The sequence below is a fragment of the Peromyscus californicus genome, unplaced genomic scaffold, assembly GCF_007827085.1.
Source record: "Peromyscus californicus insignis strain IS unplaced genomic scaffold, ASM782708v3 Scaffold_5__1_contigs__length_169319896, whole genome shotgun sequence".
In the NCBI taxonomy this organism is placed as follows: domain Eukaryota; kingdom Metazoa; phylum Chordata; class Mammalia; order Rodentia; family Cricetidae; genus Peromyscus; species Peromyscus californicus.
In genome coordinates this window covers 40,161,231-40,184,978 of record NW_026294573.1, presented here as the reverse complement: position 1 = coordinate 40,184,978, position 23,748 = coordinate 40,161,231, and the positions used below count along the sequence as shown (strand labels likewise).

Below are 23,748 nucleotides of genomic sequence, written 5' to 3'. Positions count from 1 at the left end.
CCTTTCAATGTGCTGTTCTTCCTTAAAACTAGTACTAGTTTGTGTAAGGTGCTGAACTTTCTTGTTTAGCCAATCATTGGGTTGTATGAAGTGTAAAGAGACAGAACATAAATAAAAGACCCAGGTATATTCTTAATGAGTTCACATCTTCTCCTTCTTGCCAAAAGCCAACATTTCCTTTCTCCCAGCAAGGGCCTACGGCTGAAGGCCAAAGGCACAGATCCAAGAGAGAAAGAAGTATTTCAGGAAACATATGACATGAATAAATCTCAATATAATCCCATTTTCCCTTAGGGTTTCTTTTAGTTTGGGGTCTGGGGGGTAGTCCCTAACATAAAAATATGTGAAATGAATAACCAAGCAACGTTGAGGGTGGGGGCAAATTTGTGAGAGTGATGTTCTTTGTCTTTGCTTCATCACAAAGTTTCTTTAAATATGTGCTCCCCTGGTGCAATTAAGCATTTGTTTACACATCATTAATTATCTGGCAGAGAGGTTTGGCTGGAAGGAACATGGCCGAGAGACACAGCTGGAGAGTTGCAACCTTATGCCAAGTGAGAATCCCACAGAACCACAGAGAGTAAAGCTCAGAAATGATTGGCAAGCGAGGGATAAAGAGGTCAATTCCCTGGAGCTGAGTATGGAGACATCCTGAGACTTGTAGGGAGAGTTGCCTGGAGAATGATGCTTCACCTCGTGAGAGATGGCAGGAGGGAAACAGGAGCATCAGCATCGACAGGCGTAGGAAAAGATCAATCCATTTACAACCTTTGAGGAAGAGATGTCTCTAGGACATCAGAGCACAGAAAGGAATCTGGAAGGCAGATGAACACCAGCACCACATTCCAGCAGTGTCTCAACACCAGTAGATGACTAAAATTCAGAATGGAGTCTCTAGTGTTCTGCTTCTGCACACATCAGGTTCTCCAGCCCGGGCATTATTTTGCCCCCTGTCCCACATATCTGTTGAGCTTCTACTCATCCTTCAAATATCAGCTCCAGCTATCCTCTCTGAGACGTCTTCCTTGAATCCTCAGACAGACAGGTTGTCCCTTTCATGGTCAGACTACCTCTACTTATATACATTACCATTAGCACAGGGGCTCCCATGAAGTATCCTGGCATGACTAATATTACAAAGTTAGTAAATGTAACAGGCTCCTTGGATGGAGGAATTCAGTATGTGTTTCTTCACTTCTTCTTTGTAACGAGTGCCTCTGCTCCCTTGCCTATGTCCCAACCGTATGAGTGTCTTAGGACTGCTACAAATTGGGTAGCTTCAAACAACAGAAACATACCCTCTTCTGTCTTAGAGATTAGAACTGAAGGTTAAGTTGTCAGAAGAACACTGTCCCCTCTGAGTCTCCAGGCAGGATCTCTGCCTGCGTCTTCCTAATGTCTGGAGGTAGCATTGTTTGCATGGTTTTGGTAGGCCTGCTGTGGTTGTGTTACTCCAGTCTCTGCCTTGATCATCATACAGTATTCTAACTATGTCCCTGACTTTCATGGGGTGCCTTTCTTACAATAATACCAGTCACATTGGACTATATCTGCAAAGACTTATTTTGAAATGAGGGCACATTACAAATACTAGGGATTCAGCTTTAAGATACCTTTTAGGGGATACCCAATTCAGTACAACACCCATTAAACATTGTTTCCTCAAGGTATAAGGCCCATTTTATGTCTGTTTCTGTCCCAACACTTAGAATCAGGTACAGGTCAAGTGACTCAGGGAATATTTTTAAGAATGGTTGACCATAAGGCCATGCTTTCTAAATCAATATGCTGCATATTTTGTGGATATGGGGCCCACTGTGTACAGTGATCTCTGCCAGATACTTGTCGTAGTTAGGGTTTCTATTGCTGTGATGAAACACCATGACCAAAAGCAACGTGGGGAGGAAAGAGTTTATTTGGCTTACACTGCAGCATTGCTGTTCATCACTGAAGGAAGTCAGGACAGGAATTCAAACAGGGCAGGATCCTGGAGACAGGAGTTGATGCAGAGGCCATGGAGTGGTGCTGCTTACTGGCTTGCTTCCCATGACTTGCTCAGCCTGCTTTCTTATAGAACCCAGGACTACCAGTCCAGGGATGGCCCCACCCACCATGGGCTAGGCACTCTCCCATTGATCACTAATTGAGAAAATGCCTTATAGCTGGATCTTATGGAGGCATTTCTTCAAATGAGGCTCCTCTCTCTCTGGTGACTCTAGCTTGTGTCAAGTTAACACACCAACCAGTACAATGCTCCTTTGCCTTCTGAATCTTCTCATTTAATCAAGGCCATGGATGTTGTCTCCCTACCCAACAAATGAGGAAACCAAACAAGTCAAGTGACTTATTCACATCTGCACAGCTAATGGCCTGTAGGACTGAGGTTTAAACTCCTGTTTGTGTCAGTTCCTGGTTCAGCTCACTCCACTGAATTCTACACTTGCTCTTAGCCAAAAGGCCAAGAGCAATGCCATCCACTACCATTTGTTTTACTTATGTTTTGGTAAAGTCCCTTTGTAAGGCCAGACTACCTCAGCTGCGCTTAGCTAAGGCAGTCCTATAAAATGGGTTGAGTTTGGACATTGGCCAGCATGTTTGAGAATCAACAGCACCCCTTAATAGGTGTGGTAGTAGAGAGGGTTCGTACAGGTATTGTGAAATGGAAGTAGACTAGAGGAAGATTTGGAGGAGAACTTGACATTTATGGGGAGAGAAGTAATATATCCTTCCACTCACCTTCCCTGTCCAGCAAACAGGCTCCTTTCAGTGCTGAACCTTTAAAAAATGCTGATTCACATATTTCTGTAGGACTGGATAGTCCAATGCCCTGAGAATGGGTGAGACACCCTTCTATTAAAGGCTTTTCCCTATCACGTAGAAAACAGAGGACAATGGTGGGGAGAGGAAAGTCTTACTAGAGGATGGGCTCCAGTGCTTATGTGGTCAGTGGCAGATGCTTTCAGTTACAGAAGTCATCATTCTGGCCTCAGTTTGATCCTCTCTAGAATGAGAAGTTTGAGCTGTAAGTTCTCTGAAGTCATTAGTCTTGGTTTCTTGCTTCTATAGAATCTGTTTCTGTTTTATAACTCTATTTTAAGAAATTGTTTCATTGCCAAGAAAAGGAGAAAAAAGAACCTTCGGGATATAATTTCTCTATGCCAAGGAAAAGATCCCCCCCACCCCTTTTGCATGCAAAGCTTCACCGTGCTTCTGGTCTATCCATCTTTCGTTCTGCTGGCTCTCGTGATTTTCTTGGTGGCACAAGTGCTCTCTGCCATGCCCTTTTTTTCCTTGATGCCCAAAAGAAGTATATGCAGCTCTGATGCTAGTAAATTGCTTATATGCCCTTGTTCTGACCCCTTTGAACTGAGAGGCAGAAGAGAATTGGAGGCATAGATGCACATTGTTTAGCTTGGGGGCAATTTTGCATCCCCTTTGCCAAGTATAAGCAGAGTGATTTCACTTCCTACTCAGCTTTCAGCTTCTTGAAAATGTGCAGGCCCCAAGTGAACATTTTCTGGCAGACTCTTTCTTCCTTGGATAGACACTAAGAGTCTCAAGAGGGAAAATATGCCTCATGGTTTGTGCAGATGAGATTTGCCTCCACCTGGGGAGAATAAGTGTCTGAGGAATAGAGAATTTCAAACGTTTAATCTTTAAAGGTCACAGCAGCAGAGATGGGTTGGCTTGAGAAGGAGAATGTTTCTCTTGCTAAGAGTCCATGTTCCAGATGTCTCCTGAGCTGGCAAGAACCTCAAAGTCTTTCACCGGCAACTTGCAATTTTGAGCTTAATCTGTACATCTTTCTATCTCTCTTTCCTTGTATGAGTCCTCTTTGTTTCTTGTTCTTTAAGGAATCAGGGATCAAGATTTTGGCTTTCTATTCTAGCACCCCTTGCTCTACCTAAATCACGGTTGGTGCCATCACATATATTGTGAGCAGCATAAGGAGACTGGTTGGTGATGGAATTAACATATATACTAGATAACAAGCAGTGTGTAGGAAACACTGGAGGCAAAATGAGAACCATGTGGACTTCATACCAGGCTTCAATTAAGTGAATGGCCTGTACCATAACTTTCCTCCTCTAAATCTTTAAGATAGGAATAACAGGAGCCTAGAGAGATGCCTCAGGGAATAAGGCTTGCTGTACAAAGATGATCCCTAGGACCCACATAAAAGCTAGAGAGGTGTGGTGGAAGCCTGTAACCTCAGCACTCATCACTCAGGAGGCAGAGACAGAGGATCCCTGAGCAAGCTGACTAGCTAGACTAGCTGGAATCAGTAAACTCTAGACTTGGGGAGAGACCTTGCCTCAATGAAGTAAAGAATGACTGAGGAACATATCCAATAGCAACTTAGGGCCCCCACATGCACATGCATGCTGTGCACTCTACACACACAAACATACACATGCACCCACACATATGTGAACATGCATACACACATTCATACATACTATACACATATACATGAAAAAGAAAGACAGGGTTAACAGCAATACTTTCCCAAGATTACCTTAAAGATTGCACACCAAGACCTTGGCATAACAGGGTCAGAGTAAGAGACTCACAAACTTTGTCCTCTTCTAGCCTCCTCTTCCTTTGTATATATATTTTTAATAATACTAAAATGCAACATTTCCTTTTTCCATTTTACAGAAAAGGAACTCAGTTTGTATAGTTTTCTACTGTATCTCAAGTATTAAGTGGTGATTCTAGCATGTAATAAGCTTTCAACAAAGAGTTTAATGGTCAACGAATGAATGAGTAGTGTACCTTAAATGAGTTAAAAAACCTTGCACAATTTTTTAAGCTAGTGTCTCAGCTAACTTAGGACATAAGGCAGAGAGACTATCACAGAAAAATTTCATGCATGGAGATCAGAAGAAAACCCAGAAAGGGAAATAGAAAGCATAATATAATTCATCTTTTTTATGATTGAGAACATTGTGTTTTATAATTCCAAAGGCATGTTTTAAATATACAAAATCTGAACATGATTTTTAAAGCAGACAATAAAACCCTAAGATAAAAAGTAAAGATCTTAGTAAGGTCTCAGCTGTCTTGAATAAATCAGACTGCTCCCATCAGCCAGGAGAGGTGGTGGGTGATGGCATACATACAGTAGTATGAGTATTGTCTGGCCATCAGGGGAAGAGGAGGTGCTACTTGACCCCAAACTAACTGTCCTATAGAGATTCAGCCTTGTTATTACTCTGTGACCTTCTGAAAGGAAAAGGGCATAAAAAATTCATAAGGAGAAAAATGAAAAAGCCTACTGATAATATCTGCTATCTCCTGTATAAGACACACTACTTACTCTGCACATACTGCATCTGGTTGACACCACAGTAGCCTTATATGGCTGTATCTGAGAGTTGAAAACCATGGAGTTAGAGGTTGCCCAATGTCTCACAGTACCTTGGGGGTAATGGAGCAGTAACTGAACCCAAATCTGGGTTAAGAGCCCAGGCATTTTTGACATTTCATTGCTGTTCCACCACCTCTCCAGAATGAGTCCCTGAGACAGAAGCAGAGATTAGTGACTGGAGACTACTCCACAGCCCAGCAATGTGGCAGGATACATTAGCCAAGTGGGAGGCAGGGTTCCTTCTCTCCAGTTACCTATTCTGTTTACCAACTGACAAAAGCTTCTCCCTAGGCATTTTATCTAGAATAATAGTACCCATGTCCATCTCTCTCCCACCCATCCTACCAACAAAACAAAACAAAAACTATCCACCTCACCCTCAACTGATTATCTCTTTTCATTTATTTTTACTCTGTTTTCTATGACAATTAAAGTATGGATGATAATAAAAAAGAAAGAGGGTGGTTAATATTCTGTATTCTAATATATCTACTATCAATACTGTGTTAGTTTCTTTTCCTATCACTGTGAGAAAACACCCAAACAAAAACAGCTTATGGAAGCAAAGGTTAATCTCAGCCCACAGTTCAAGGTCCAGTCCATCATGGCAGAGAAGCCAAGGCAGCAGGAACTTGAAGAAGGTAGTTATGTTACACACTCAATCGGGAAGCACAGAACAATGAATAGAGATGCATGCTACTCCTCAGCTCCCTTTCTCCATTTATATATCCCAGGATCCCAGCCAGGGAGACCCCACAGTAGGCAAGTCTTCCCATTGTAATGAAGACAATCAAGATAATCCTGTATAGGTATGCCCAAGAGACCCACATCTCAGGTGAGTCTAGATTCTGTCAAGTTAACAGTTATGACTAATCATAACAAGTACAAAAACAAAAAAATGTGAACCAGGTTGTGCACACCTGTAACACCTGTAATTGCAGCACTGAGGAGGCAAAAGCAGGGAGGATCTCTAGGTCGAGCCAAGCTGGGATATGTAGTGAGACTCTGTTTCAAAAAAAGAAAAAAAAAAGAAGAAAGAATGATAGAAAGGAAGGAAGAAAGAAAAAGAAAGAAAGGATGTTGCATGATATATATATATATATATATGTAGTCATTATTCCATCATAATGTACAAGCTTAAACTTCAAGAATTTTTGATTACCATTTATAAGCAGTCTTGTACCAAATAAATAAATTGGTTTGGGTGAGAAAAGAAAGCCTTCATAGTATGATTTAATACATATTTCCATGCACCGCACACAGAATGTGAATATATATGTGAACTCTAGGGTGCTGCTGGGAAAGCTACATAATCTTTCCTGCCAGGATCTCCCTTGGACCTTTCAAGGTGGTCACATTGTTCCTGGAGAAGTCAGAATAAGGTCCTTTGAGAATGAGGATACCAGCATCTCTCCCTCCTAGGAATAAGGGCACAGGGCCTCTCAATGAGGCAAGAGTCAATTCAGAGGGAGCTAGAAGTAGTGTGGAACTCCATGGTTGGGGCTCTGTAGTTAAATGGCCTGTAGCTTTGAATCCTGGCTCTCCCATTACTCCTCTGTGTCCTTGGGCAGATTACCTAACACACTTTTGGTTTTCTAAAAGGGCCTAAGGCTAGTACAGTATCTACCATTGGGGTTGTTTAAGAGAGTAAAAGGGAAACACAGATGAGCCTGGAACAAGGCACGCATCCGTTAATGTTCACTGCTGTTACTCCTACTGCTATTCTGGTTCTTCCAAACAGTAGCAGTGTAAGACAACCATTAACGGACAAGGAAAGTGACTGGGACTTCTCACGGCAACTTGCCATGTAGATCTATCTTATCCTCTCTCCTTTTGGCTCAGTGAAGCCTCCACCTCAACCCTGAAAGTTGATCACCAACTCCTTGGCCATTATGAGAGGAAAGAACTGAGCAGATGCTGCAGGAACATCTGGTAACCCCGGAGAGTGTCAAAAACATAGTGTCTCTGCCGTAAGAAGGGAGTGATTCAAGAAACCTCAGATAATGTTGTCAAATCTGTGACACTCTTAGAATTATTAGCTATGGTATGAATGCTTGGAATGGTAGGTAGTGGACTCTTCTGTATAGGTGAGTGCTCAGAAGTCTATGGAAGGACTCAGCCTTCTGGGAAAATGACAGCAGGTTCTAGATCCTGTCAGCACTTCAGCAGCTTGCTCCCTCAGGACAAGGCATGTTTCGAAACAGTCTGGAAATCCAGACCTTAGGTGAAAGAAACACAGGGGCCACATATTTTCCAAGTGACTTGACAAAACTTCTGTCACCTCTCTCTTGGTTTACTTGTTTGAGACAGGAGGATAGCTATAAGTTCTAAGTCATGTCAGACTACATAGTGAATTCCAGGTCAGCCTGGACTATAAACTGACACCCTGTCTCAAAATTTAAAGACAAACAAACAAACCAAAAAAAACCACACAGACACGAAGACACACACACACACACACACACACACACACACACACACACACACACACATACACACACACACACACCAAAAAACAAAACAATACAAAAACAAAACACTAATGTGTAAAGTAACCAGTTCTGTTGTGGAAGTCTACAATTTTTAGTTCTGTTTTTCATTTATTTTCTCCAATTTTCTTGAATTTAAGGTGTGGTTAAGAGACATCCATAGTAAAATCAGAGTTCATAGTTGACAATGTACATTTCAGATGGGTTATCCCTCAGAATGAATAAACCCATTGTGCTTTTGACCCAAAAGTGAAGCTGAAGGCTATCATACAAAAGTCTTGACATTGATGATACTATATACTCTGGCCCTAGGATTTAGGAAGGGCAGACTTTTTTGAGCTCCTGGTGGCTGGCATGAACAGAAGCTGACCAGAGAGGTAAGATGTTCTCTATGAAGGAATCTTACCCTGGCATTCTCCAGAAATCAGCAGGAGCCCACATGAGTCAGGGATTGCCCTGAGTAGAAGGTTAGTGTCTCCAAGCCAATGGCAGATTATGAAGTCTAGTGTTTTAGGGTGGAGGCTGAATCACACTTCCTGGGAGGCCCGTGGACTGTGTGGGAAGGTTTCTGACACTATTTATTATGTTCTTATTGGTATTTATCACTGTGGTCAACTAAGCATGATTGCCAACTTGAGTATTTTTCTCCTCTGTGCATTTTCTATAATTATTTCCCCTTTATTCTTTCTGTATATTCAAAACAACACTTTGAAGATGTCAATCTGTCTAATTTTGCTAAGGAAAAGCTACATGAGAGGCTGTATTGGGTATTGTGGTATTGGGCCCAGTTGGAGCAGCCAAACGTGGTATCAACATAGATAGAAACAGTCACAAAAATAAAATGGGACAAGGGTATTGAATTGAGCTCTTGATGTTCCTCCCCTCCTGGCTTCTCAGGGCCGTTCTCTTTTCAGGATTCACATTTAGATATCTGCTCATTCAATAAGTCTTCATTGAGAGTCTCCCATGTTCCAGGCTAGATGCAAGGGTATAACAGTAAAGCAAACAGAAAGGGCCTGTTTTAATGGAGCTTTTGATATAGTGGCAAATAGAGAACAGTGACCAGGACTTTTCTCTGGAGGGAACTGGAAGCAATAAGTCCAGGAGGACATTCCTGAGAAAGTAATGTTTCCCCTGGAAACACACAGTGTGAGTTGACTTAACGAGGGACAGCTTCTCAAACTAATCTGCCCTCTAACTGAAATTCAGAACTGAGGCCAGTTGTACTTTTCCACTATAGCCCCATTTTGTTTTCTTTCTTTTCAACACCAAGTCAAATGTTATTTGAGTAGCATGGTAGAATTCAGATCATCTATTGACCAACTCACATGAGTGGCCCACCCAAGCTCACACCACAGAGCCAGGATCTCATTGGATAAACTTGACTATCCCAAGGCTTTGGATTGCCATAAACATGTCTCATTTTTATTTTATTCAGTACATAAAAATTTTTAATTTTTTCAAAGAAATCAGTATGAAAGAATGAATGACTCCAAACACAATGTTTTGGAAATGCTCACTGCAATTTGGGCAAGTGCCATAGCCTCAGGACACTTGAGACCAGAGCACCTCTCTGGTGATTAGAACCTGAGACCACATGATTTGCATTAAAGAGCACATGGATGGAGGCATCCTGAGATACTTGCTAGACAAACATCATCATAATTCAGTTTTTATACCAATCTGAATTAATCAAATATTTGGAACACCTTTCCCTTCAGAAGAATGTGGATGTGAGCTCTTATAATAACTATAATATGATGACGATGATGATGATGATGACAATAATGGGAGTATAATATACTGAGTACTTACTACCATGTGCCAGGCATGGCTCCAAGAGCTTCACATGGATTAATTCATGTAACACTCATAACAACCCTATGCAGTTGCATTAATATTCTCTTGAAGGAAGTTCTGCTTGGAGAGATTAAGAAATCTGCCCATGGCTGAACACAGTAAGAACAGCCCTCACATAGTAGACCATGGTTTGGACTGAGACCCAGGAAGATAGTGTACATCGAATGCTGGTTTTCAAATGAGGAATTTATAACTCACAGAGGCTAAGTGGCTTTGCTGAGACTATAGAGCTATCTTAAAGCCCTATATATTTTCCCTGAAACCAGTAATAATGATGGTTTTACTTATTGCTTATTGATAATTTCTTATATGCATAGCATGTTGCCTTAAAATTTTCTCACAGGTGCTCAACTTTTAGAATAATCTGGGAATTAAAAACTAAATGTCTTTAACCCACTAATTCAATCAGGATTTCAAGGTATAGGATAATTTTTCCGTTTCCCTGGGATGGAAACACAAAATGAGTGTGAGAATTCCTTCCTAGATTCTTGTAGGCAAGAAAACTGAGAGTCTGGGGAAGGAGTGGAAATAGTAGAAAGATAACCAATGATTCCCAGGGTTTAAGGTTGGTGGGGAGGGTTGAACAGGTAGAGTGCAGACAGGTTTTAGGGCAGTGAGCAGATTTTGTACGGTCCTATCAAGCTAGATACATGACAGCATACATTTGTCTGAACCTATAGAATGTACAATGTTGAAAATGAACTCTGACATAAACTATAGGCTACTAGTGATAACAGTGTGTCCACAGAGTGACACCATTGTACCATTGTGGTAGAGGATATTGACAACAGGCAGGCTGTGTGTATGGGAGTATGGATAAGAGCTAGAGGGAAAACCTTTGTCCTTTCCTCTTAATTTTGTGGTACACCTAGAACACTTTTTTTTAAAAAAAAGTCTTTAAAAATGTAAAAAGGAGAGACTTGAAAAGTCAAACATCACAGGAAAAAAAGGCAAAATCATGAAAAAATGTGATCAATCATTACCAGAGAGGTTGAAAAGACACGCTCCAATTGCTTTAAAAATTCACAGAACCCAGGTCTCCTCAAAATAGTTTTGCAAAGTACATGGAGAATTCCAGGCAGTAATGTGAAACATAAGTCCCACTGATGCCACTGAACATGCTTCAGCTGGCTAAACCAAAGGAGCTTGACATGAGCTCAAGGCTCTGCACAGCTCAACAGGAGAGCGAGCGCAGTGGAGATGGAGACGCGGTGGCTAAGCTGGCCCAGATGTGTACATGTTCTGCTCCATTAAAATAATTTGGATGAGAGGCAAAGTACATTTGGCACACAAAGAGGAAGTCAAGGGAGGGGTGGGACAGGACACTCATCCTCATTGCAGGCCTCCCTCCTCCTCATGCTTACCTCCCCTCCATTTTTCCTTGATACAGTTTCTGGAGCCAAGTCTCTACAATGAAAATATGACCATCGACCTTCCAGCCTCCCTAGAACCAAACCATTTTGCCATAAGTGTCAATTTTTGAACTCTGTCTGGGAGTTAACAACACTCTTGGGTGACTTGGTGTGAAACTGACCAAGTATGCACAGTGCTTAGTGTGCAAGGCTTATGGGAAGCTGCAGAGAACAGGAAGATAACCCAGTGATCATCTCTGAAACAGGTCACATGAGGAAAGGTGGGTGAAGGAAGTGATAATGTCTGGGCAGAAGAAAGATAAGATCCTAAGCTTTCTACATCTGAAGAGCTAGGATGGGATTCTCCATGAAATTAGTATGGCAGCTACAATATAAAAGACTGTGTCTCAGTGCAGGAAGACTTTAACATCTAGGTGTGTCCTAAAGTTAAGATGTGGTGGCAAACTTCCTAACACTGAATCTGAATGACTTTTTGGTAGGGCTGTTGAGGAGGGGATTCAACCATGATTTGGTTGAACTCAATGTTTTACATTGCCTCTTTCAGTTTAGAGTCTGTTTTTTAGAATATATTTATTTTTATTTTATGTGTATATGTGTTGTGTCTGCATGTATGTCTGTTAATAAGCAAGCAGTGCCCAGGGAGGGTACTCAGCCCAATGTGCTGTCATTCCTTCCCCAGAACTCATTCTGTGGACCTACATGCAAACATATTGGAGAGTGTGTTAATCCTGTTGATACCCACTTTTCATTGTCTGATTTTGTTCTTTTCTTGAGGTACTTGGGAAATGGGACTGCTACATTATAACACTTCATACCATCTTGAGTAGGTGATGTGTTTGAACCTGGGGCTGCCTTGATGAAGGCATCAGATGTCCTGGAGCAAGAGTTATAGATAGTTGTGAGCCACCATGTGGCTGTTAGGGATCGAACCCAGGTCTTCTGGGTTCAAGGAAAAGATTTTCTGAGTTTTTATGGGGGAGTTGTGGCAGGAGAGTAAGGGTACAGTGCAGAGTAGGTTCTCCTTGTGTCTGTGTCAATAGACTGGATGTGTGAGTTATTAGACATGGGGACTGGCTGACTTTCTGTTGCTATCCACAGTGTCTCAGCCCACTGTGATTGCCATTCCTTCTCCAGAACCCATTCAGTGGACCTACAGAAGTGTTGAAGAGTGCATCTACCCTGTTGGTGTTCATTCTTCATTCTATGATTTCTTTCCTTTTGGAGTTCTTGGGAACTGGAACTGCTGCTTTATAATGCTTTACACCGACGTTGTAGGTTAGGTGAGGGTGCTGCGATTTAACTTATTCATCTATGTGTCTGTCTTCAGTGTGGGATCAGAGTTTCCCAGTAGGATTAACGAGAGTGGGAAAGAGAGTTGGATTGAGTTCCAACTCTGAAAAGAACAAACAGGTTTTCAAGAAAAACTTTTACGAGGCTCAATCGTGCTATCGTGTTGTCTTTAATATGTTTTTACCCTAAGAGTCTAATTTCCAGGCTTGTGCCATGTGTCTGGGCTGCTGAAATTACTAGCTTTGATTTGCCTTCAAAGAGCTCTCATTCTAGTTCTTATTCTAGCTCTCATTCAGGAGGGATAGACGGGAAATTTTGGGGGAGAGGAGCCTGTCACCCCAGAATGTAGTTGAAGTTTTCCTGTGTCCACCCGGCTCCGGCATCCTTGCATTTCTCAGACCCAAATAAACATACGCAGGCTAATATTATTTAAAACTGCTTGGCCATTAGCTTAGGCCTACCACTAACTAGCTTTTATACTTAAACTCAGCCCATTTCTGTTAATATAGATGTTACCACGTATTCCGTGGTTTTACCTGTGTGCTTATCACATGCTGCTCCCTGGACGGCAGGCTGGCGTCTCCTCACTCAGTCTTCCTCTTCCCACAATTCTCTTCTCTGTTTGTCCTGCCTATACTTCCTGCCTGGATACTGGCCAATCAGCATTTTATTTTTACAGAGTGATATCCACAGCACCAGAATCTAGTTGAAACCCTTTGCCAGCAGAGAAATAAAAAGTGTAGCACAATTAATTATTGGCTAAGGCCTTTCTCCCTTTGTAGGTATAAGCAATGTAATTTCTAAGACTCTTCACCAGATACTCTGTAGACAGAGAAAGGACATGTACTAAACTCCTCGTGCAACCCTGGTGGCTTCTGGTTTTACCTTATCAGTTTATAATTCCATCCAAGGCATCTGCAGGGCCTTTTTATAATTTCATTTATCATGATAGAGAAAAGAAGAAACTGTTTCCTAGCAACCTTTTTAGATATAACTCAAGAGTTAACAAAAATGGTAGATATGGCTAATGCTAAAACAATTGAGACTCCTTGAGGAAGCTCCCACCTACACTTGGTATGTGTTACCTTTTGTGATTGTCTTGCAAAGAAGCCCACACCCAAGCTCTTGGGTGAGTCTTACTTTCTGTCCTTGAGTACCTCTCTTTCTCCTAACCCTTACACTTAAGCCTACATTAAAATATCTTTAATAAAATATCCAGCTCTGCTTCATAAAAGAGTCCTAAAATTCTTTTCCGCATGGAAGCCACAAATCCAGGCTCGAGATCCCTAAAGCATTAAAGGAACTCCTCTGTTGGTAAGGGGGAGGGTGTGGAGCTGTGTCACTGTCCTCGCCTCTCTGACACGGTGGGGGAATAAAAATTAGTGGAATAAAAATAGAAAGAGGCTAGTCCGTGCTTGAAAAGTATGGATGATTAGGGAAGGAGAAGACATTTGAATTGGTTTTCGGGGATAGCTGATGTTGCCATGCATTCAGTGGCGAAACACTTCCCAGGATGAGGGTCAGCAGCAAGCACAAGGCTGGGGTCATGCTATGTTGGGAAATGTCAACTAGTTTCTGTGTGCTCTGTAATGAACTGTGTCCAGGAAAGTGGTGAGTGATGACACTGCCAACATATTTTGGGGCAACCCTCACCCAGATACAGAGACTTGCCAGAGTGCTACCTGAAGTGATTTTTGAAAACATGGTCTGGAGTTTCATGGACTGTAATTAAATATGGCCAATTTTGCATGCTCCATCTTGTGAGTTATCAGAAATCTTGATACATATTACTTTCCCCTGACCACCTTAGGAATGTATTTCTAAAATAACCCATTTAAGGTCAGTCAGAATAAATCATAATCAGGAGGGCGTATTTTCTGGAACAACTCAAGAGTGTAAGACAGGATGAAAATATGCATCAAGATGACTTGAAGTCATGTCCAGTTGACTAAATATTACCAATGGGTGGCCTAAGGGAATTTTAGCTGACCTGCACTGCTTGCATTTGGGAGCCACATGGAGTTCAATTGCATAAAGAACTCCTCAAATCACAATGAAGTGAATTTGGGAATTTTGCTTTATCTCCATTATGAGTGTAGCTGATTTCAAGTGTGAGCACAATGCTTTAAGTTTAAAATGGTTAAAATGCTTTTATTATAAAGTAATGCCTTATTGTGGGGAATAGCAACAAGGGTGGGTATATGGGTGTGGAATATGAGCATAGAAGAGTATAAGAGAAAACAAAATCTCCCGCCTAAGCAAGAAACTGAGTCACAATGGTACACTTGTTTTGTTGTTACAGGTTAAGCTCATTAAAATCAGTTTTTAAAAAACATAACATTTCATCAGATCTACCATTTCCCTTATGCATGCCTCTATGAGAATACTTTTCTCACTCTTACCTCATTATTAAACTTTCTTAATGCTTTCAGACCAAAATGTTAAGGTTACAAGCAGTGGAAAGGTGTGTAATTCAGACAGTAATTTAATATTGACATAGGATCCAACTGAGATTCAAGTTCTGATATATCAATAAATACTACAAGGTCCTAGGTATATACCATCCTTTCTCTAGACCACCAAGTCTACAATATAACACAGAGGATGTACCCAATAAATATTGGTTGTTTGAATAAATGAATGAATGGGTGTATGTGCAATTTTATTTATTCTTCCCCCAAAAGTCAGAGTCTCTCTCTGACAAATGCCCTATTTGGGCTAGACAACTGGGATGTAAATAACTCGATTTTATGCTATGTATACCCCCTGGGAAGCTGCACGTGCAGAGAGCCCGGTGGTCAACCTTCTTTCACTGGTAGATGTGACTTCTCTGTGGGAACCAACTTTTCCAGGTTCTCTTGTCTGCTTGTGATATTAGAGACAGAGAAGGGACTGCTGTTCTGCCTAGTTCTGCTCCTGAACTCTCGAAAGTCCTCCAGAAAATCCAGCCTCTGCCCTAGCTCCGCAGAAGCCCCCGTCCCTGCTTCACACCAGAGGCAGCATGCAGTAGAAGCGATTCCTCAATGGAGAAACACCAGAGGAAAGAAGGGTGCCACTGCTCCCTTAGGATGAGACAAACCCTCTGCCACCACAGCAGAGCAGCTGGTCCAACTGGAAACCTCAGATAAGTCCAGTTCTGGCCAAAACTGGTTTGGCAGCTCTGGAGAAATGTTTCTGGCTGACTGACCCTCACAGCAGGTGCTGGTAGTTTTGCAAAAAGAAAGAGAAAAGGGAGGAAAGAGGGTGGGGGTAGACTAAAGGAACTAAAGAGGGTGGCTAAATTCAAAACTCAACTTCGCCACACTTGCAAGTTAACACTTGGGAATTCACATAAAATTACTACCAGCCCACCAGCCTCAGTCCTTCCCTCACCCTCGCGTCCTTTGCAAAAATAGTTTTGTTGCAATGCAGTTTGTTCTGCAGCGCGATTGTTGAAACTACTGAATTCGGCCGAAAGCGACTTTTAGCGGTGTTTCCCCCACCCTGCAATGCTACTGTTACTATTAAGGCGATTGAATCTCCGCTCTTTCCCCTCCTTACTGCAATCGCACTCCGGCTGTGATTGCTCGGGTCTGACTTCGCAAGTGGCGGTGCGCTTCCAAACCCCCTCATCCGCCCCTCGCCCGGCTCTCCCCACTCCCTCCTTTTCCGCGCCCAGGCGAGAGCAGCCGATTGGCAGAGCGGGGCTTTCAGGAACAATAACAGTGGGGGGAGTCGGGGCCCCGGGGAGCCTCCCCGCCCCCGGCCCGGCTGCGGCTCACGCCCCCCGCGGGGTCCCCACCTCCGCGCCGCCCCGCGGGCTGACCGGCTCCCGGGCCCGCCCCCGGCGCCCACCATGTACGCCTTTGTGCGGTTCCTGGAGGACAACGTCTGCTACGCGCTGCCCGTGTCGTGCGTGCGCGACTTCAGCCCCCGCTCGCGACTGGATTTTGACAACCAGAAGGTGTACGCAGTGTACCGGGGCCCGGAGGAGCTGGGCGCCGAGCCCGAGAGCCCCCCGCGTGCTCCCCGGGACTGGGGCACGCTGTTGCTCCACAAGGCCCAGATCCTGGCTCTGGCAGGTGAGCAAGTGGGCCGGGAGGGGCGTTGGGTCCGGGCGGACTGGGGCTGGTTCCGGGAGAGGCTGAGCGGCCGGGGCCAGGGAGCCACAGCTTGCTCTTGCCTCTCCTTCCTGCCCCTTGGGCTTTCTTTTGGGTGCCAGGTGTCTCTAAGAGGCCAGACCAGTTAAAAAGACCCCAGGGTCCCCTTTGTCTTCCTTGCTTCTCTGACACTCATGCGCCCGGCTGTCAGCCTGCCTTCTCTGCCCTCTTCTTTCTGACTCTTTTGTATTCTCCCTGCCGCTTCACTTTCCCTGTCACTAGCTGCCTACCCTTAACTGTCATTTCTCCGACTCTCACCTTTACCTCTCTCACACAGCTGCTTTCCCCTCTGTTGCTTTCTCTCTCAAGTTTCTCAAACTGTTCCTTCCTCTCTTCCTTTAAGGCCCTTGGTGTCTTCTTGGAGCAAGAAGGAATTTTAGGTCTTTAGATGGGAGCCCTTTATCACAGAAGGAATCTCTAACAACTCCTCCCATCTGGGCCCTCCTTAAGACCAGGAGGCCCAACATCAGTGTACTGGCAAAGTGGCAGAGGGTCCTAAGGTAGCTTCACCTGCACACCCCTTTTTTGCATCTCCCAGAATGCTCCCTGAGAGAGAAAGAGATGGGGGCAAACAGTTACTAGTTCAGGTTAGGGCCTGACCTCCTAACCCTGATCACACACGGGGGTCGGGGAGAGTGAAAGGAGACAGACTGACAGACAGGCAGATGGTCTTTAGGTTGATGGATAAAGAAACAGAGACTTGGTTAGTTGACAGGACAAGCCAAGCCTTTCAGACTCCTGTACTGTGCCATGCAGAGGCACGGGTTCCTGTTCCAGCAAAGACAGTTGGCCTTCTTTCCCAGCCACTTGTAGAAGGCTTGGGCATGCACCCAGCAGGGAAAAGGAGCTTATCGCTTCCATCTAGGGGGCAGAGGTATAGCTGCTACTGGTAAGTGTGCTGCCTTTGAGTTGGTAGAGACAGAATCACCTTCCACCTGGGAGACAACCCCAGGGATTAGGAGCCCAATGAAGGCTGTCAGGATTTTGTGGTTTTTGACATTTTCTCTACTTTTCCCAGGGTCCTGTGTTTCCTCCTTTAGCCTAACGATGGACCTAGCACGAATCACAGTGACTTGTCCAGGATCCCAGACAAGCTGTCAGTGGAGCTCAAGGCTCGTGGCTGATTCCTTTCTAATACCTTTGGAAACTAGGTTTGTGGAAATAAAGGAGTAAAAGATTTGGAATGGATCAACACTTCTTTTTAGACAGATTGAGTCCTTACCACCATGCTGACAGGCCCCGGGGGGCAAAGAGCTGTAGGTCCACTCACCACCAGACACCAAGGTCTAGGGAAAAAAAATGAGTGAGGGAGATAGGTTTTAGAACGGAAGTCTTCAAAGCTGATTAGGTTTTGTTTGCTTGCTTGCCTTTAATTACCTAGGAAGGGATTAAGAAATTTATTCAGCAAGAGGATAAGTCTAAGGAAATTATAACTAGATATAACCTTAGCTTCCCTTTTGCTAAAAGAAAAGAGAGCATGCTTCTTGATGATCCTGTCACATATAGGTCTGGAAGAGCCCAGGAGAGTTGATGGAATGGGTGTCATGGTAAAGGCCTTTCCTTTTTTGGAGATTGCTGATCTGTCCACTCAAGCGTCCATTAATCCATTCATTCAGCAAGTGTAGATACACATACAAGAACTAGAGAGAGGCCAGTTAGGCCAGATGGCAGCCTCCACCAACTCTTCTTTTAAAGTCAACACACGTCGCAATGGGTTGTATGCATATATACATACATGCATACATAAGAAACTCAGCAGAGTATGTGGTACCAGTTTCAGCAAACTGAGTTAAAAAGTGCTTCTTCTTATCTCCAGTTTTTTTTCTTAGGAGAAGAAAAAAGGCGGGTGGGTGCATGGCAGGGAGGGGTGGGGACAATGGCAACTTGGGGTTGGCTAGACTCCGTTTTGAATTCCAGTAAGCTGGTTAATTTTTAAATTGAAACTGTTGTTCTTGGTGCAGACCTGATTGGAAAGGCCATTGTGAACCTGGGAATTCATGTATCCTGGAAGGACTCTCCCTTGTATGTTGAGTTTGGTGGCTATGAAGCTTGCTTGAAGTGACTTCACCTGAAGAGCTCATCTGACCCTTGCTATTGTCTAAATGCAATCAACCTCCTTGTGGGGCTTAGGGACTCAAACAAAACTGGTTCCTGTAGGCTTTTATAGCCTTGCGATTCATGGGGGCAGAGTTGTACTCTGGCACCAAGTTTGAGGAGTTAGTTCCTCAAGAGGAAGGCAGGGGTGGCTTTGCATTTGTGGACTGCTCCTGATTAATTAATTAGTTCTGACCTCAGTAGTGTGGTTTCAGAAGAAGCTTCAGAACCACTTATGGCTTTTGGTGATAAGTGTGTTAACTTTGCTATATGTTTGCCCAAGCCAACCACTGTAGCTGTCTTGAAGTAAACCATTTTCGGAAACCCAGGAAATGTCCAGCCAGCCGCTATGGTACTTTGTGCTTTGCCACCTACAGTAGCTTATGCCATGGTTTCAGTGTGTCAAACCGTAGTGCATGGCTTCCTTTGTACCAAACTACAATTCCAGCTTTAATAGGAAACAAAGCCTTCCCCTGCACTTTGGTGACAGTCTTGCTGTGTGCCTGCTCATTATTTGTCTAGCACCCATTGCTAGATATTACCATAGTTCTTGTTTCCATTTTATACACGAGAACAGAGGCTCAGAGAACTCCCTGAAGCCACATACAAATAGTTGGCAACGCTAAAAATGCGGTGCAGATCTTCTAGTGCCAGCCCCTGCTTGGCAATCCCCTTTGTAAGGTGGCTGATGAACCACTACAGCATGGCATGGGAGCAGTGAAAGGAAAGGGTAAATGTCAATGAAGTGTGTAGTCCAAGGCAAGTTTTCCAGCCAGAGACAGAGTTAATTTTGAGTATTCAAACCCACTATGCTCTCCTTCCTCTATTCCCTGACCAAAACTTCCCCAAACTCAAAGTTGTACTTGCTGAAATCCTCTCACAGGAACAGGATAATGCAAGGACTGACTCCTCTGTGAGCTGCGGTCTCTTCTTACTTGCATTTATTTGCCACGCAGGCTGTGAAATTGAGAACTTCCCCTGCAAAGTCCTCGCTATTGTCCAGTTGCAATCCAGCCTGCTTATGGGGTTTAGAGACTCAAAACTGGTTCCTGTAGGCTTTTGTAGACTTGCAATTCTGTCATTTTTCCTGGGTATCTATACTGTGTAATTATTGCCTGACTGCCCTAAATTCCCTCTGTGGTCAAGTGTGTCCTTACTATTTCTTACAGGCCAGACCCAATGCAGTAATGCCTGGCTATACCCGTGCAGAGTCCAAGGTGCCATGCTCACAATGATGGCATGATCCATGGAAGACAGTCTTTTTAGGCCCAGCCACATGGGATTTCTGTGGAGAGGGCAGAGTGATGAAGAAATAAACACTGTCCTCAGGGAGTGTGTAGGAAGTGTTAAGCAGAGGAAGAAGCCAGGCCCCAGGGAGCATAGCGAAGGGACCAGTTCTAGGAGTTTAGGGTTCTTCTTTTCCAGATCGACAAGCACTGGCTGCATTCAGTCTTGCTTAGGCTCTTAGTCATCTAAACCCCTGCAGCAGCCTGCTAATTAATCACCCAGTGTCCAGTCCACTGTCTAGACTGAATTCACAATGATCCAATCCACTGTCTTATCAATCGACTGCTCTCCTCAGAACCTTTTCTAGCTCCCCTATGGCCTGCTTGATAAAGCTTCAGCTTCTTGGCCTGGCATTCATATCCCAGTAGACCAATCCCAGCCCTACTTTACTCTCCAGATTCATCCCTCCAACTCGCTCAACCCTGCTTGCCCTGGACTTGAGATATCTCTTGCTCTTCTGTGAACACATACTCCTGGGTCAGCCACTGTGTATTAATTTTGTCTGACTTGAACCCTCTGTTTAAGTGGAGTTTACCTTCCATTGGGGAAAACAGTCTTGGGCTCCATTGTTGGTCCAGCTGTAAGAGAAAGTGGGCAAAGTACACTGGGAGTACCAGCCTTAAGAGCATTGCCTGTTCCTGCCTCTGCCCCAAAGGGAGATTCTCCCTCCTCAGAACTCTCTGTACTGTGCTTGTTCCCTGCTTTTGACTTGTAGCATTTGAAGACTGTTTTGGTTAGCCAGTGTTCCTGTCAGACGGTGAACTTCTCCAGGGCAGGGGTCTGTTGTCCAGGGCTGTGCATCCACTTGGCCAGGCTGTGTTGCATTCATATACTTTGTGAAGACAAATGCTTTTTTGTTGGAAGATAGGAAATAAGGAGACATGAACCTCTAAACCACAACTTGGTTTTGTTTTGTTTTTAGAACAGAAACCTGCAATGGGCTTATGAGGTTTCATTCAATTTTTATTCATCTGGAAAAAGTCAACATTCTTTATCACTCCCTCGACTAGAAGAAACCCCACACTTGGGGGAAATAAGTCCCAAAGCCACGTTCTTCTTGCTTTGGTAATTTTAGCTCATTCAGGGCTCAGGTCCCAGCTTGGCACTGTCAGTCCAAATAGATCACTTGCTCCAGAAATGCTTTGGAACGTCTACAGAGCTAGCAGCGAAGCAGGGGACTAGCCAATTTCACATGCAGAGATTGTTGCATGTCATCAGTGGGAGAATGCCAACCAAAGGATTGCTGCTGCTGCTTCTTTTTTTTTTTTTAAATAAGCAAGTGAAAACTTTTAATTTAGGTTTTGACATGTTCTGCTGACATACACTGGAGCAAAGATTGGGACTTGCCTGCTGTCATTTGTTGCAGATTCTACTGGAATGTTAATCACTGAAGGTTGAATCTGATGTGAGCTTTAGTGTTCCAGAACCACATATTTGTTGTATCTAAATAATGGATGCTGAAGAGGGCTTCAGGGTCCTGGTTTATAGGCTGAAAGGAGAAGTCCCAGGCAAGTTGAAGCTTTTGTTTATTTGGTTGGGTTTTTTGTTTGTTTGTTTTGTTTTTTTTGGTGTGTGTGTGTGTGTGTGATAATTTGTTCAAGAGCACATTAACTTTTACATTTAAAAATATCCAAAAAAGTAGAGTTCAATTTGATGGTTTTTCTGTAGGAAGAAATTTTCTTGCCTGTGTGCTTGTGTCTAAGCTCTTTAGACAGGGAACTGTATGTACCCTTGTTACCAGAAAATCATATCACCTGAGGAGGTTTTCTTGACCCATTTAAGTACTTCAGGTTCTGAGTTATATCAGGTGGTCTAGCCGAATGCTGGGAGGTATTGTAGGAAGACCAGGGATTGATATTGTCTGACTAAAGATCTCAGTAACCACCAGGTTCCAGATAGGGCTTGAGGAAGCTGCTCAAACATTTGCTCAGTCAGTGTAGATTCCAGATAGTGGGCTGTATCCTCCTACATATCAAGACTGTGATGTCAGCCCTTAGGAAACTGAGGCAGGTTCATAAATGTAAGGGCAGCCTAGGCTATATGTACACCAAGACCTTGTTACAAAAACAAAACAAACACACACACACACACACACACACACACACACACACACACACACACACACGACAAAACAAAAAAGGAAGAAGGAAGGAAGGAAGGAGGAAAGGAAAGGAAAGGGGAAAGGAGGAAGGAAGGAAGGAAGGAAGGAAGGAAGGAAGAAAGAAGAAAGAAAGAAAAGAAAAGAAAGAAAGAAAGAAAGAAAGAAAGAAAGCGAGCTGGGCAATGGTGGCGCACGCCTTTAATTCCAGCACTTGGGAGGCAGAGGCAGACGGGTCTCTGTGAGTTCAAGGCCAGCCTGAGCTACAGAGTGAGTTCCAGTAAAGGAGCAAAGCTACATAGAGAAACCCAGTCTCAAAAAAAAAAAAAAAAAAAAAAAACAGAGAGAGAAAGAGAGAGAGAGAAGGAAAAAGAAAGAAAGGAGAAAATGAAACTCTATGAGACTTGGTAGTTGACTGGCTGTGATGCTGTGTAATAGTGATATGGCAAGATAGGGTGATCTGGACCTTCCTTCCTCAAAGGGCACTCTTGAAGAGTAGCTGGTTGGAAGGGGAGATGATGAGTTTTGCGTGAGGCCTGTTGATTCTTAGGGTGCCATTCAACATTTATTGGGGGGTGATGTCAGGAGAGTGAGTAGCCCAAAGTTCAGAAGAGTATAGTATGTCAGGCTAAAGGTCCTGATTTGGAAGTATTTAGCCATGGGAGGGCTGATGTCACAATGGGTGAAGGCAGAGGGAGAGAAGTTTGTAAGATTAGAACTCTCCAGAACACCAGCTTTTAAGGGCACTGTTGAAGAGACAAACCATAAAAGGTGACTAGAAAAGAACAGCCAGAGCTAGACTGAGAATCAAGGGATAAGGGGGGTCCTAGGACACCAAATGAGGAGAGAGGTCTTGGCACTGCAGGCCTTGGCTGACTTTGGTTTCATTTAACTATGCAGCGACTGCCTCTCCCCAGAGCTCAATGGTGAGACAGACGACAGGAAAGCTAAATATACATGCACCAGAGAAGATTTGCATGGAATGGTATTTTTGTACTTTTTTGGTTTCTGAGTTTTACACTATAGAGGGACGATCAGGCTTGTTTCTGGGGATCCCAGAAGTAGAACTGGGGACAGGGAGTGGAATTCAAGAGCTCGTTGTGAACCATAAACTAGGAACAGAGAGCAGAGGCATCATATCATGGTAAGGGCTTCCAGCATGGGGTTGAGCGCCCTGTTGTGGGAGGTGGCAAGCAAGTCAGGGATATTTGAGAAAGGAAGTTTGTCTTAAGGTAGAGGAAGGTTAGACAACCTGGAGGTCATGTTCTTAAGTGCTGAGGAAGAAGTGTGAGAGCTTGAAAAGGCTGGACTTGAAAGACAGGGTAGGTTCAAATTGTGACTGCTGCTTCTAAGCTGGGTGATTGCAGAGAAATTCTTGACTCCTCTGAGAATTAGGTGCTCACCTGAAACATAGAAACTAGTGATCACTCTGTTTCCCACTGTGTTCTTATCAAGCAAACATGGCCAAGTGTCTGGCACATGGTACTGATTTCCTAATATTGACAGCTGTTAGGAGCTGTGATGGACTAACCATTGAAGGACAACCAGCTGAGTCACAGGCATCACCCTTTGGTGGAAAGGAATATTGAGAGGAACAAATGCATGTTGAGTTTAAGACATAACTGTGTTTTAAGCCCTCCTGGGACTAGACCTAAGCACAGAGGCCTTACCGTTTTCCTGTGTCTTGCTGACCTGTGACTCTCTTGTGGGGCCCTTCATCACCCTAGCAACATTTCCCATAAAA

General features: G+C 43.7%; 1 protein-coding gene across 16 annotated transcripts in view; it reads left to right on the top strand.

Annotated features, from left to right (window-relative positions):
* The window catches only part of LOC128096663 (BEN domain-containing protein 5), a 1,178,660-nt gene that overhangs the window by 917,774 nt on the left and 237,138 nt on the right, over nucleotides 1-23,748 (top strand). The window contains exons 1-4 of one of the 16 annotated variants that reach the window (XM_052716514.1): nucleotides 16,335-16,447; nucleotides 17,544-17,676; nucleotides 18,487-18,971; nucleotides 21,273-21,414. The exons of 8 other annotated variants lie outside the window; for them this stretch is intronic. In XM_052716514.1, the coding sequence (XP_052572474.1) occupies nucleotides 21,357-21,414 (58 nt within the window). In that variant the 5' untranslated portion in view covers nucleotides 16,335-16,447; nucleotides 17,544-17,676; nucleotides 18,487-18,971; nucleotides 21,273-21,356. Of the gene's footprint in view, nucleotides 1-8,027; nucleotides 16,448-17,543; nucleotides 17,677-18,415; nucleotides 18,972-21,272; nucleotides 21,415-23,748 lie in introns of those variants that run through there. 7 more of the 16 variants (XM_052716513.1, XM_052716512.1, XM_052716517.1 and 4 more) reach the window with 7 other exon arrangements.